The sequence below is a fragment of the Lycium ferocissimum genome, chromosome 1, assembly GCF_029784015.1.
Source record: "Lycium ferocissimum isolate CSIRO_LF1 chromosome 1, AGI_CSIRO_Lferr_CH_V1, whole genome shotgun sequence".
NCBI classification, from domain to species: Eukaryota; Viridiplantae; Streptophyta; class Magnoliopsida; order Solanales; family Solanaceae; genus Lycium; species Lycium ferocissimum.
The window spans coordinates 72,592,693-72,608,039 of record NC_081342.1 but is presented as its reverse complement, the minus strand read 5'-3'; the positions used below and the strand labels follow the sequence as shown (position 1 = coordinate 72,608,039).

The window sequence follows — 15,347 nt, the reverse complement described above, 5'->3', positions numbered from 1 at the left end:
CAAATAAATCCTATCAGCATATTAGGCCAACAGATTTATATTTAAATCACCTGATTCCATATAGGCTCTCCAGGAGGTCCTATAACAGCAGTTTGACTGCTTCTCTTTCTGCGTATTACCTTATCTCCAAGTTTTAGAATAACATATGGATCAGTTTTGCCTGAATCATAGAGGCCAGGAAAAATTCACAAAGATTAGACATGGGAAAATAAAAGAGGAAATTACATGCACAGCAAAGCAGTAGTATCTATCATCCATAAAACAGAGCAATGAGGCTGAAAAACTTTCATCTAGAAAATAAACTTGCAGTTTAACAGGAGACTTATACCAACTAAACATCAATTTTACTACTCCTATTTAATACTCAACGGGGCCATAACATGGGGAGTTCCTTGGCCGTCCAAATTAATTTTAAATTTTCTGGGGAATGTGTACGAACAATGAATAATACTGTAGTTGCTAATGTCAATCGCCATTTGATGTTATTGTTTTACTTAATCCAAAAAGAAGAAACTAAACGAAAATATACTTAACTCTGTAGTAAACACAACTACAAATACTCAACAATAGGGAAGATGATTGTATTTAACAAACTGAAATAGGAAATTACAATTGGAAAACTAAGAAATGAAACATAAACAAAGAATGGGGATTATAAAGCATCAAGAAGAAGATGAGAGGTTCGCATAATCCCAATTGCTCCCACAAGGTACTATATATCACCCTAGATCCCATTCCACCGGCCCATTTACAAATACTACTGAAAGGCTCATTCATAACAAACTCTGCATCAAACTTATGCTAACTTTGATTTGACTTTCTCCTATAAAATCAAATTATTGTATAGAAAGATGCTTTTCAGGTCTCCCACTCCAAACAAACCAATTATACTACTACTACTACTGTTTAATACTCGATATATAGTGACGGACAATAACATGGAGTTAAATTAATTTTTGGGGGATGTGTACAAACAATGAATACAAATCCAGTTAATATTAATCCAAATTGGAAATTATTGTTTTATGTAGAATGATTACGATCAAAAGTAATATTCATACCCTGTTTTTTTTTTTTTTCGGGGGAACAAACATCAATTATTGAGCGTGGATGCAAGTGGCTGGTCAAACTTGAAACAATTAAAATATAAAAGTAGTTAAATGACAACTAGCAACATATTAAAATATACTTACTTTGTATCAAACTTCTTTCTGGCAGCAGTTGCAGCCAACTTGATTTAAAATATACTTACTTTTTATCATTTTCCCCATTATTGTCCAAACAGAATTATTAGGTGGTGGACCATTGTACAACACATATTATTATTACTTTTAACTTTTCCCACATTATTGTCCAAACAGAATTATTAGGTGGTGGACCATTGTACAACACATATTATTGTTACTTTTAACTTTTCCCCACATATAGTTTTCCACAAGCCCCATGTTCATCTGTCGGATTTTTTATGCTTTAATCACATTATTAATGGACCATCTTAAACACTCAATTCATTAACACAAAAACAGTATTCATCTCTTATCAAACTCACAATCAACGGCTTCAGTTTCTTCAACTTGATCTTAGTTTTATCTCTACTGTTTCTCTTTCTCCAGCTTTCTTCCAATATTTCCCATACAGCCCCTTTTTTAGAGGAAAAAAGTAAAAGAAGGATTTATAACTTCTTTTTATATTGTCCAAACAGAATTATTAGGTGGTGGACCAATGTACAACACATATAATTGTTGCTTTTAACTTTTCCCCACATATATTTTTCCACAAGCCCCATGTTCATCTGTCGGATTTTTTATGCTTTAATCACATTATATTAATGGACCATCTTAAACACTCAATTCATTAACACAAAAACAGTATTCATCTCTTATCAAACTCACAATCAACGGCTTCAGTTTCTTCAACTTGATCTTAGCAGTGTTATCAAAAGCGAAAAGCGCAATTAAAAAGTTCTAAAGGTCAGGCTTAGAGAAAAAGTTAAGTAAAATATATAATAAAGCGACTTTAATGAAAAAAAGCTGTCCAAGAATGGTTAAAAATTAAAATATATATATGTTTAGCCCAAGACTAATCATAATAAGCATGAATAACAAATATACGGACAAACAAATTGTAAAAACATAACGATAAAGTTGAAATATCAATTATCTCCAATAGTCCATACAGCCCATCTCCTTATAAGTAAAGAGGATCACAGTTTATAGGTCCAAACAGAATTATTAGGAGGTTCGACGTATTTACACTCGAAGCACAAAATTGGAAAAAAGAAAGAAAAGGAAACATGTTTTGATAAAAAAACCTTCAAGCACAATACCGTGCTTTAAGCGCGCCTTTGACAACAGTGGATCTTAGTTTTATCTCTACTGTTTCTCTTTCTCCAGCTTTCTTCCAATATTTTCCATAAAGTAGAATTTTTTTTAGAGGAAAAAAGTAAAAGAAGGATTTAAAACTTTTTTTTAGTATATTGTCCAAACAGAATTATTAGGTGGTGGAATATATATATATATATATATATATATATATATATATATATATATATTTTCCACATATATTTTTCTCACAAGCACCATGTTCATCTGTCGGATTTTTTATGATTTTTTTTAATCACATTATATTATATTAATGGACCATCTTAAATTTTATTCATTAACACAAAAACAGTATTCATCTCTTATCAAACTCACAATCAACGGCTTCAGTTTCTTCAACTTGATCTTAGCTTTATCTCTACCGTTTCTATTTCTCCAGCTTTCTTCCAATATTTTCCATACAGCCCCCTTTTTAGAGGAAAAAAATGAAAGACGGATTCAAAACTTTTTTTTTATATTGTCCAAACAGAATTATTAGGTAGTGGACCATTGTACAACACATATTATTGTTACTCTTAACTTTTCCCCACATGTATTTTTCCACAAGCCCCATATTCATATGTCGGATTTTTCATGCTTTAATCATTTTATTAATGGACCATCTTAAACACTCAATTCATTAACACAAAAACAGTATTCATCTCTTATAAAACTCACAATCAACGGCTTCAGTTTCTTCAACTTGATCTTAGTTTTATCTCTACTGTTTCTCTTTCTCCAGCTTTCTTCCAATATTTTCCATACAGCCCCTTTTTTACCAGCTCTGAGTATACTAAATATCAAGACTTTTGAAAATGGTTGATCCCTCTGTGTCAAATGCAGTTAAAAAACTGGGGGATTTCCTCATAGAGGAAGTTAACCTGCGTTTAAGTCTGAGAGAGGAAGTGCAGTGGCTTCGAAATGAGCTTCTTTCCATGCAGGCTTTCCTCAAAGATGCAGAAGAAAAGCAAGTTGGAGATCATAGAGTTCAACAATGGGTGTTTAATATCAGCTCTGTTGCTAATGACGCTGTCGCTATACTGGAGACTTACAGCTTAGAGGCTGGTGAAGGTGATGGCGATGGATTTGCTAGTCGTCTCAAGGCTTGCGCTTGCGCTTGCATCTGCATCTGTATGAAGGAGTACAAATTCTACGAAGTCAGCAAGGAGATCCAATCCCTCAAGCTGCGAGTCATGGATATCTCTCGCAAACGAGAGACTTATGGTATTAGAAATATCGATAATATTGCAGGAGAAGGGCCAAGTACACTGAGGAGAACTACCTCCTATGTGGATGATCCGATTTTTGTTGGCTTTCAAGATGTTGTAGAAGGACTGCTAGCTGAAATTCTCAAAGCAGAGCCTCACCGAAGCGTCATCTCCATTTATGGCATGGGCGGGTTAGGCAAGACTACTCTTGCAAAAAAACTCTACCATAGTCCTAATATAGTCTCTAGGTTCCAAAAACGCGCTTGGATGTGTGTTTCTCAAGAGTATAATGCCATGGATCTCCTAAAGCATATCATCAAATCCATCCAAGGAAGTGACAGGGAAACTCTAGATCTGTTGGAAAAGAAGACTGAAATAGATCTAGTAAGAGACCTTCAGAATCTACTGAAAGGGGAAAAATACCTTGTGGTGGTCGATGATTTATGGCATAGAAAAGATTGGCAAAGGCTGAACAGAGCATTCCCGGATAGCAAGAATGGCAGCAGAATTATTATTACCACGCGGAATGAGGATGTTGCCGAAAGAGCAGATAACAAATGTTTTGTCCATAAACTCCGTTACCTTAACCAAGAAGAGAGTTGGGACCTCTTTTGCAAGAAACTACTCGATGTTCGGGTAATGAGCCCAACAATGAAAAGGCTAGCTGAGGATATGGTGGACAAGTGTAAAGGCTTACCTCTTGCAATTGTTGTATTAAGTGGACTACTTTCGCATAAAAGGGGGCTAGAACAATGGCAAGAGGTGAAGGACCACCTTTGGAAGAATATTAAAAGGGACTCTGAAAAGGACTCTGTTCCTATCTCCTACATACTATTATTGAGCTACAATGATTTGCCAACTGAGCTCAAAAACTGTTTTCTTTACTTCGGTATTTTCCCAGAAGATCATGTGATCCCAGCGGAAGACATAACGCGGTTGTGGCTGGCGGAGGGATTCATACCAAGAGAAGAAGAAAGAATGGAGGATGTCGCTAAAGGCTTCCTGAATGAGCTGATAAGACGAAGCTTGGTTCAAGTGGCAGATACATTTTGGGAAGAAGTTACTGCATGCAGGATTCATGATCTACTTCGGGATCTTGCTGTAGAAAAGGCATTGGAGGTAAACCTCTTCGACATTTATGATCCAAGAAATCACTCAATATCCCCCTTATGTCCCAGACATGTCATTCATGGTCAAGCACAAAGGTACCTCTCACTTGATCTTTCTAACTTGAAGTTAAGGTCAGTTATGTTCTTCGATAGAGATTTTTATGAGTTAAGTCTTATAAAGTTCCGTAATCAGTTCCAACATATATATGTGTTGTACTTGGATTCTCGTGATGGCAGTACATCTGAATTACCTGATGCCATAGGAAGTTTGTACCACCTCAAGTTCTTAAGATTTACTGCTAATGGTATCCCTGTTCTTCCCTCCTCCATTGGCAACCTCAAGAATTTACAGACACTTGATGTCCAAAACAACACACACCCATGCCAACTACCCCCCGAGACAGCCGACCTAGTAAATCTAAGACATTTAGTGGTTGAATATTCAGAACCTCTGAAAGGTATAAACAAACTCACAAGTCTTCAAGTTCTTAGACGCATTAGTTGTGATCAGTGGAAAGATGCTGACCCAGTTGATTTAGTCAATGTTCGAGAATTAAGCATGTATGATATTAAGAAATCTTACTCCCTAAACAACATTAGCAGCTTGAAAAGCCTTAGCACTCTCGAATTGTTATGTGAAGATGGTGAATCATTGCCAGCCCTAGAATTTCTTAGTTCTTGTCAAAAGCTCCAGAAATTGGGGTTAAAAGGGAGAATAGAAAAACTGGCCCCATTTCCAAATTCAATCACAATGATGATCCTTTGGGAGTCAGAACTCATGGAAGATCCGATGCCTATTCTGGGAATGTTGCCAAACCTAAGGGATCTCCAATTAAGAGAAGAAGCTTATTCAGGAAAAGAAATTACCTGCAGTGATAACAGCTTCAGTCAACTGGAGTTCCTTCGTCTTGTTGGTCTTGAAAACCTAGAAAGATGGGATTTAGGCACAAGTGCAATGCCTCTAATTAAAGGTCTTCATATCCTTCGCTGTCCAAAGCTAAAGGAGATTCCAGAGAGAATGAAAGACGTGAAGAGATCTGATTTTTTATGAAGCTTTTGAAGCAGAGGTAACAAATCCCAATCCCTAATCACCATTTCTTTTAATTGCTTTTACTCAGATCTGTTAGTATTACTCATTCTATCACACATCTCTTAGTATTAAGTTTAATTTTTATACCATGACAATTTAATATATATATATATATATTTTTTAACATCACAAACTTACTAATAAAAGTCAATATTTTGATTTTCATGGGTATACTTTCCTAAAAAATGTTTGTTGGTGAATGAAAATAACTTCGAAAATTAATAATAATACTAATAGCACATTGGAGAATTTCTTGATGAAAATTTGAAGACTAAAAATTATTAAAATTGTTTCAGTATTGGTTGGAGCAACTAATATGAAGTTAAATATAATTCTATAGAAAATGACTTTCACCATTAAGTGAACATTATAATTACTCTTTAATTTAGGTAATTGATAAATCTATTGTCTTTTACTGAATACTAATTATTATTTATGTCTTACAATTTGGGTGAAACAGGAGAAGCAATTAGCTGGCTGAGGTTGAAGGTTTAGAGATTTACAGAGCAAAGAAGAAGAAGAAGAAAGGGATTTCACTCTTGATCGATGAGCTGGCTGAAGTGTTTTCTATTGTTTAGCTCTCTTTTTCTTGTATCTTGTTTTGGTTTCTTTGAGATGAGAAAACAAATTAAAATGGGTCATTTACACTTTTGCACCTGTTTTGTGCTTGTCTTTCATTTTTGCTCCTCAAGGCAAACAACTTTTTCATTGGGAATAAATTTATATTTTACATCATAATATATCATAAGTTATGTCCCGTCTTTATAAAGAACTTATGCTACCATGTGATTCATAAGTTCGATTCATAGGCTAAAATTAAATTTCAGCCTATTTGAAGGGCAAACCATGCAATTTCTTCAATTTTTTAAAATCCATCGAACGTAGATGCTCAAAGTTAACAATAAAATTTCCAAGTCATGTTTTTTTATGAAGGAAAAAAAAATCACAGTTCAAGTCCAGACAAATATAGATGCTCAAAGTTAACAATATAACTTCCAAATCATGTTTTTATTATGAAGGAAAAAAAAATCACAGTTCAAGTCCAGACGAACATAGATGCTCAAAGTTAACGATATAACTTCCAAATCATGTTTTTTTATGAAGGAAAAAAAAATCACAGTTCAAGTCCAGATGCCAACTAACTCAATTCCCAACCAAAATACTCATCAATTCTTCAAATGAATTCATAAAGCAACACATTAGTTTATAGTTACCCCTGTCAACTTCATGAGTTAATCAATTCAAGTACAGCAAATTAATCGCAATGCAGGTTACCTCAACTATATTTTTCATAGTGACTAGATTAATGTCATCCCATATTCAATTAGACACCAAAACTCAATTAAATATGGCTGAAAACACTTAATTTACACGTTATCATATCACAATTCAATCTATAACTCAATCGTTCTTCGTACATATTGATAACTATAAAGATTATCATAGGTAGAGTTCTATTCTTACCTCAAATATGTGAAATCCACGGATTATTGGACAAGCAACCGTATATTCTTATAACTCCAAGAAGAAGTAGTTGAGAAATCTCATAATTTCTTTACTTAAAATTTGACCAGTTCAAAGTTATCTACCCCTTTGATCCCAATGTACATTTGGAAAGAATATAATATTTGGGTCAACGAACAACTTTAAAATACTCTTCCCTCGAGTTTACAATTCAATGACTTAGTAGGCATTTGGCCATGATATTATTTTGATTTCAAATTAGCGTTTGTTTATGCAATTTCACAAAATTTTAACTTTAACTTCATATATTTCAAATCTCAAATTATCCAAAAAAGGTACTCCCTCCATCCCAATTTGTTTGAAGGTTGGCCAATTTGGAAGTCAAACAACTCTTTCTTTGACTAGCATTTTCTCCAACTCTTTTCTTATATTGTGAATTATTAATTGTGCAGACTTATAGTACTTTTAATGTAGTTTTCAAATATGTAAATTTTATTATAAAATATTCAAAAAATCTATATTTAAAATTAAATCAAAGAAAAAGTTGTTTGACTCATAAATTGGTCAACCTTCAAACAAATTGGGACAGAGGGAGTATGATTTGGGATTCCAAATCATGATTTCAATTTTTTTTGAAATGTAAAACTTGACCCAAATTTTGTAAAAAAAAATAATAAGTTTGTAGATATATTTACCAACCATTTATCAAAATGATCAGACTTTTTGAGGCGACTAAAGTTGCCATGAAAGATCAAAAAGTCGCCACTAAAGGTCGATGAAAAAATTCATATTGAGCCTTCAAAATATATCCCAAAGTATGTATAATATGTGTTTAATTAGTAAGTATACATTGATTGAGCGTTCAAGAAATATCTAAAAACATGTATAATATGTGTATAATTAGTAAGTATACGTTGATTATATATTTATTAAGCATAAATTATACAACAATGTCACATTTTCCAAACGCATACTGTAGGAATACGTATTCTATACAATAATGATACAATTTATATACATATGATAGATTTTTTTTATACAACAATGATACAATTTATATACCTGAAATTAATCGAAAAAAGGCTAAAAATAGAATTATTTTAAAAAGGCTAAAAAATGTCTTTTAAGCTTGATGAGCCATCTGATTGTCAATAAGTTAAGAGCCCGTTTGGATGGACTTACTGCTTTTGTCTTATAATCCAAAAGCCATAAGTTAGGAGTTCTAGCTTATGACTTTTGACTTATTTTTGTTGTTTTGGCTTACAAATAAGTGCTGAAAAGTAATTTTCTTATTTTACCTAAATATTATCAAAGTGCTTAAAAGCTATTTTGACTTAAAAACATTTAAAATAAGCCAATCCAAATAGGCTCTTAAATTTATAACTTATGACTTTAAAAAGTCATAACCAAATCGGCTCTTTTGTGACGCCAAGATAAGACAAGTTTCTTTTTCCTATTATTTTGGTGCTGTTAATGTTTTTGGGGTTGAGAAATTAGGGAAATGAAGAAAGAAAAAAAATAGTGTGGGACTACAGTATTAGGGAACTTCAATTACTATCTGTTTGGCTACTACAATTCAGTGTGAAATATTAAAGTTAATTTTTTGGAAGAACAAAAATATCATAGATATTTAAAAGAGTTTAGAAAGTTATAATATAATATCTTTGATATATATTGTATTTAGGAATTGTCTAGAAATTAGGCAATTTGGATATTTATAGTTGAGGATAGAATTATAGAATGATACTTTTGATTAGTGTAGGATCTTGGATAATTATCACTAAAGTCAAAAAATCTAGATATTCTGAAAGATGAGGATGAACTATTTCATCCTTAGAATAGTACAGTGTCATTTTGGATAATTATCACTAAAGAAAATGTAGATATTAGAGTAGTGGAGATAAAGATGATTAAGCATCCCTAGACAAGTATAAATAATGGGGTGGCTATTTAGATATTTAAAAACCCAACGATGAGAGTCATTGAATCTAAAATGTTTTAAGTAATTCAAAGAAAGCCTTTCTTCCATAATTCAGTTCTCCTATCTAAAATTTTCCTTCTCCTTTTCAAAGCCTTCCATCTTCTTTAAGACAAGTTTGAATCTTCCAATCTTAATAACGATCTTGGGAAATGCAAGAAAAAAACAGTGTCTCTCCGATTTACTTTTCTTCTGCTATATTTCTTTACATTCAGCTCAGTTCTTGCCACCCATAAAGGTTATTTCTTTAATTTCCCTCTTACTTTCTATTTTCTATTCTCTACTAAATACTGGTATTTGTAACTTGATTTCAGTAATCTTTTAAATTTGCTGTAATGGGTATAAAAATTATTTGAAGTAAATGGATTCTTGAGTTGCTTTAGCTGATTTTGAAAGGAAACACACCTTTATTTTGCTTGCCTGATTGATGATATTGTGCTACCTCAGTTCTTGATTTTTTATATATGAAAAAGTTACCATTTTTTTCATTTACCTTGATAAATAAGACAGTAGTGTACTTGAAATATGCTTATTTGGTTAAGTTGGTATGTGTATCTGCTCGTTTTTACTAATAAAGGTTCTTGATTTTAGTAATGTTGTTAAATTTGCTGTAATGGGTATAAAGATTATCTGAAGTTGAGTCTGCTTTACATGGGCCCAAAATGGTTTCTTGAGTTGCTTCAGTTGATTTTGAAGGGAAAACACCTTGGATTATGCTTGCCTAATTGATGATACTGTGCTATCTTAGTTCTTGGATTTGTTGTTTATATCTGAAAGTTTTTTTTTTTTTTGGTCGTTTCTTTGATGAAGAATACAGTAATGTATTTATATAAGCTTGTGTAGCTTAGTGGGTTAAGTTAGTTGTATCTTGTTGTTGGTGACGGCAAAGTTGGTAATCTCATAGGCAGATTTGGGATTTTGAGTGAGTGTAGAGTAATATTGTACCTCCAGACTTAAAACACAAATTATTTACCGGAATTAGGATGAAACATTTCTGAATAGAGTGGAAAGGATAAAGAGTACTCATATAGCAGAGCCAACTAGTTGGGTGTTGAGACTAGTTGATTGATTCCTTGTTTGATTAATATACATAGTTCGAGTCAAAGATAATCTTCTCAATTGCGGGAAATGCAGGTCAGCTACTGGTATGGTGATATCTGCATTGAAGAACATGGTGTAAAAGACTCTGATAGATCTGAATGCAGTTCATTAAGTCCTATGAAGTCCTTTAGAACACCGGCTCCCCATGTTTCATAGGCAAATATGGGTGTCACATTTGATTCCCTTGTTGATTTCACAAAATATTTCATGGTATATGATATTATTGTTTTTATTGGAAGCACATTAGAAGGAAGTCCTTTGGGGAACTTGACACACTTCATTCATTATGTATACTAACTTTACTTGTAACATCGCCTTGTGTGCATCACCAATCACCATTTTGTGGATCAAAACTAACTTTGAAATCCTTGATTTAAAAAAAGATGCCTTTATGAGATACAGTGGATTTTCTTGTAGTACCTATGCTGCTCAGGCTCTTCAAAATTGTTGACAGGTATGTGTCAGATCCTCCAATAATAGTGTAGGATCCGTCACGAGTACGGTAACATTATGGAGAGTCCAAGCAACATAGAGTTTAACTCCTTTTGTAAAATATAAGAGAAAGCATGCAAAAAATAGCTTTAAAGGAGAAAATACACACATTATGACCCCACGAATCTGCACCATCTTCTGATGCATGGTACTCTTATATTCTCTCCTCAGAGTCAGCTGGTTATATATTTCTGGTCTTAGATCTTCATTGTATAGACTTGAGAGATTCCAACAAGGCTAACACGGGAAAGACTTGTTGGCCAGAATTGTGGAACGAGGCTGATCCAGCTGGGACAAGGATTAAACAACCGAATAGAATGTATCCAGTCTAGGGAGAAATACAGGGCATACGTAGTATTGAGAAAATGTCTGTTCCTCTCATCACCTTTCTCTGACTCTTAGCTTCTCATCTCCATTCTCCTATCTGTGTTCTTCCTCTATGTCCGTTCTTAGCAAATTCCTTTTCAGTTCAGTAATTGCTTTCTAATCCAGTTACAAGTTAGTGAAATACATCTATCGCTTATTTGGGTTTGAATTGTGTTGGTCTGATTATTGAGTTTGTTACATCTTCCCTGGATTGACTTGAGAAAATTCCACATATTTTCAGCTTCGCGATTGTTTGACTTCCATAGTATGTTGATGGAACCAAACGGGCCAACATCTAGTGAAGGTTATGCTGCTGATATCTCTTCTATCAGGCAAGCTCAAGTACGCATCGAGCCCTTTGCGCACAAAACTCCTGTCCTCACTTCAGAAACTTTAAATTCTATTACTGGAAGAAAGCTCTACTTTAAATGTGAATGCTTTCAGAAAGGGTGAGCATCTCTTTAATGATATAGAGTAGAAGTAATGTTTCTTTTCGAATAGCTTCCGTGTGATGTGTAGCTCCCTTATGTTTGAGGCTAAGGGTTGGTTCAAAATAGTCCCTTAAATATGCACTTAACATTTTTGGTCCTTTAAGTTTGCCAAAAGTTAATATTTTTAGTCTCAGTCAATATTTACCGAACTTTGTCTGTTAAATTTGACGGGAACAATGAAAGAAAAGGAAATTAGCGGGAACTCACATTTAGAGGTATATTCTGCTATTTTTAATTTATTTCTAGGGTCTGGTGTAGTTTATTGAAGTGTAATTTCTGCTAAGTTTTTTAGTATCTTTTTAGTGTCTAGTGTGCTTTTTTGTGTTGCATATTTTAGGATTTGATGAGACTTTCTTGGTGTTTATAGTTAAAAAAAATTCCACTGTTTCCATCAAATGTTACCGATAGAGTTTGGTAAATATTTTATGGAGACTGAAAGTGTCAAACTTAAAGGACCAAAACTGTTAAGTGCATACTTAAGGAACTATTTTGAACCTACCCTCAAACATAAGGGACCGTTTTTGTCATTTTCTCGTTATAAGTGAAACAAGATTTCTGCTGTATTGACTTCTAAAAGTTCTAATTTAAGGGCCACTGGTTCGCACAATTTCTCAGGGGAGCTTTTAAATTCCGAGGGGCCTGTAATGCTATTTATTCACTTGATGATGATCGGGCCGCTAAAGGAGTTGTAACTCATAGCAGGTTCACTCAGAGCTTTCTGGTTTTTGTCATTTACTCCCTCCGTCCTAATTTATGTGAAGTTGTTTGATTCGGCAGATAGTTAAAGAATGAAAGAAAGACTTTTGAAACTTATGGTCTAAAAGAAGCCATAGATATTTGTGTGGTTGTAAATTTGCATTTTAAAGTTAAATTGTTACTAAATATAGAAAGATGTCATTTTTTTTAAGGATAGTCTGAAAAGGTGTGCCACATAATTTGGGATGTAGGGAGTACTATCTTTATTTATTTTCTGGATATCTGCTGATCTGCTTCCAATTGAATTTAGTGGAAATCATGCTGCAGCTCTTGCTTTGGCTGCAAAACTACGGGGCATTCCTGCATATATTGTTATACCAATAAATGCTCCAAAATGCAAAGTTGAGAATGTCAAACGTTACGGTGGTCAGGTTATCTGGAGTGAGCCATCGATGCAGTCCCGAGAGGATACTGCAAACAAGGTGTTGCAAGATACTGGTGCTGTTCTTATACATCCCTATAATGATAGGCGCATCATAAGGTAATGTTGTGTTTCTTTGTCATCTTCGAATAGACAATACTTGGTTCCATTCTGTCATCTTGTTTAAGGTTCTTTTTGACGAAACTGTTTCATTATATTAGGCAATAGATTATCATGGATTACATCAGATTTTGAGTTTCTTGTTTTCCAACTGGTCTTGAGAGTGTTTTACTGCAGAACATTTGGCTCTTATGCTTACAAGATATCTTGCTTTTCTCTTTAGCTCCCTTTTAAATCTAAAGTGTTGATTACTACTTTTTGGTATGTACCTGCATAATTCCCTCATCCAAATTCACACCGAACATTAGATAGTTTGACCCGCGTACTGAATCATCTCTCATAAAGTGGGACAGAGGGAGTAAACAGATTCACTTTTAACCCATTTATGCTATTTTCCTTCTCAGCCCCTGAAAGGTATAAAACTAGCATGAGTCTCACCCTTTATTCTAATATGAAACAATAGACATTTGTAGCAATTTCATTACGAACTATTCCAAGTCAACCTTGATCTTCTATTTGAAAATGGATGGAGTAATAGTTTTTGGTATTCCAAAGTATTCTTTATCCAAAATTTGAACCTTTTTGCAGGGAATCTAACAGAATGATCTCTACTAATGAATATTTCTCCATTAATATGTGTTTCGTGGTCTTTACAGTGGGCAAGGTACAATATCACTGGAGCTTCTGGAACAGGCCTCAGAGATTGACACTTTAATAGTCCCAATTAGCGGTAAATCAACTCTTTAAAGACTTTGATACATGCTTTCTTGAGTTTTTTTTTTTTTTTTTGTAAATCAGCTGCATTTTCTGGTTTGGAATGAAGGAGGTGGTCTGATATCGGGAGTTGCATTGGCTGCCAAGGCCATTAATCCTGCCATTCGCATTTTGGCTGCCGAACCAATGGGAGCAGATGATGCTTTCCAGTCGAAGATAAACGGTAGGATCACTAAGTTATCTGAAGTCAACACTATTGCCGATGGGCTTCGAGCTTTTCTTGGAGATCTCACATGGTAAAGTCTTAGAACTCATTTTCATCAAAAAAAAAATTGTGTGCCTATTTGGAGCATCTTTTTAGTCAAAGTCAAAGGTTCGTAGTGCATAAAAAATGCCATTGGGTGCATGTCGGATCCTCTAACAGTAGTGCATTTTTGGAGGACTCCACACGGGTAAGACAAACATTTTTGGAGAATCCGAGCAACATAGTATATAACCCTGCATTGAAGAAGCCTCTCTGTCCCTTCTGCCCAAGCCTTCTACTCTCTAACTTATTTTCTTGCACTATGAAGCTAATTGTCAATCAAGCGCCCTATGGTTTTTTATATTTGGAGTGTGTGTTTGGTATGATTAACGTCATTTCCTATGGGAAATGTTTTCATGGAAAAAGCAATTAAAAATTAGTAATAATATTGGCAACTCGGAGAGTGTTCCTATGAAACTTTTAAGTGGTCAAGATCAATAATAATGTCTTAAGTGTTCATTAGAGGAAGTAATATATATATGAAGTTAAAAGTCAAGGCAGTTCTACGGAAAATGACTTTTGCCTGTAAGTGAGGGAACTCATTTTCCCAATTTGATGGAAAACGGTTCTGGTAACCACACCAGAAAATGGCACTCTCAGGAAAAATGTTTTCTTGGAAAATGACTGACTTCATACTAAACACACCCTTGATACTTTTGCTTTTCCGACCTGCCAATTTGATAAATAACCTCTGACATTTACCTTTACCGTCAAACAGGCCTATTGTCCGCGATCTCGTGGATGACGTCATGGTTGTTGATGATAAAGAGATAATACAAGCTATGAGACTTTGCTATGAAATTCTAAAGATTGCAGTGGAACCAAGTGGAGCTATTGGCCTTGCTGCTGTTCTTTCTGATAGTTTCCAAAAAAATCCAGCCTATAGTGAATGCAATCATATTGGTATTGTAATTTCTGGAGGCAATGTTGATCTTGGTGTGCTTTGGAATTCCCTTGATAATTGAGAAACTCTGTATTCAAGCAAAAGCAGATTCTGAATTTTGAACTTTATTGGTTCGAGTTTGAAATTCAACGACAATTCATTTGATTTGCTGGGTTCAAAATCAGTTACTATTTGTAGTTATTTAGTGAATTTTTTAATATATATATATATATATATATATATATATATATATATATATATATATATATATATATATATATATATATATGTATAGGGTTCAATTCAAAGCTATTGAGTTCTAATGAACTCACAACTTGCACGCTACATCCGTCCCCGGTGACAAGTGTTATTCAAGTTATCATTGTTTTTGTTCTCTATCCCTTTATTACTAGTATGTGCCCTCATGTAAGCATGCTTTCAGAGTAAGGTGTGATTTAGCAGTTATCGCTCATTTGTGACTTGCATCCAAAGGTGTGATTTAGCAGAAGCGTATGAAACCATGCGAGACAGTTCAAGTCTCAATAGAGGC

General features: G+C 34.0%; 2 protein-coding genes across 2 annotated transcripts; both read left to right on the top strand.

Moving 5' to 3' along the window:
- The first annotated feature begins 2,823 nt into the window (after positions 1 to 2,823).
- LOC132059805 (disease resistance protein RPP13-like) lies at positions 2,824 to 5,735 on the top strand. The gene has a single exon (XM_059452586.1). The coding sequence runs from the start codon at positions 3,176 to 3,178 to the stop codon at positions 5,726 to 5,728; it is 2,553 nt and encodes an 850-aa protein (XP_059308569.1). The 5' UTR covers positions 2,824 to 3,175; the 3' UTR covers positions 5,729 to 5,735.
- A 5,706-nt stretch (positions 5,736 to 11,441) lies between these two features.
- Positions 11,442 to 15,193, top strand: LOC132067545 (serine racemase). Its single transcript, XM_059460812.1, has 6 exons — positions 11,442 to 11,617; positions 12,275 to 12,361; positions 12,666 to 12,896; positions 13,553 to 13,626; positions 13,720 to 13,906; positions 14,633 to 15,193. Exons 1-6 carry the CDS (start codon positions 11,442 to 11,444, stop codon positions 14,877 to 14,879), a joined length of 1,002 nt encoding a protein of 333 aa, XP_059316795.1. The 3' UTR covers positions 14,880 to 15,193.
- Positions 15,194 to 15,347: the final 154 nt, after the last annotated feature.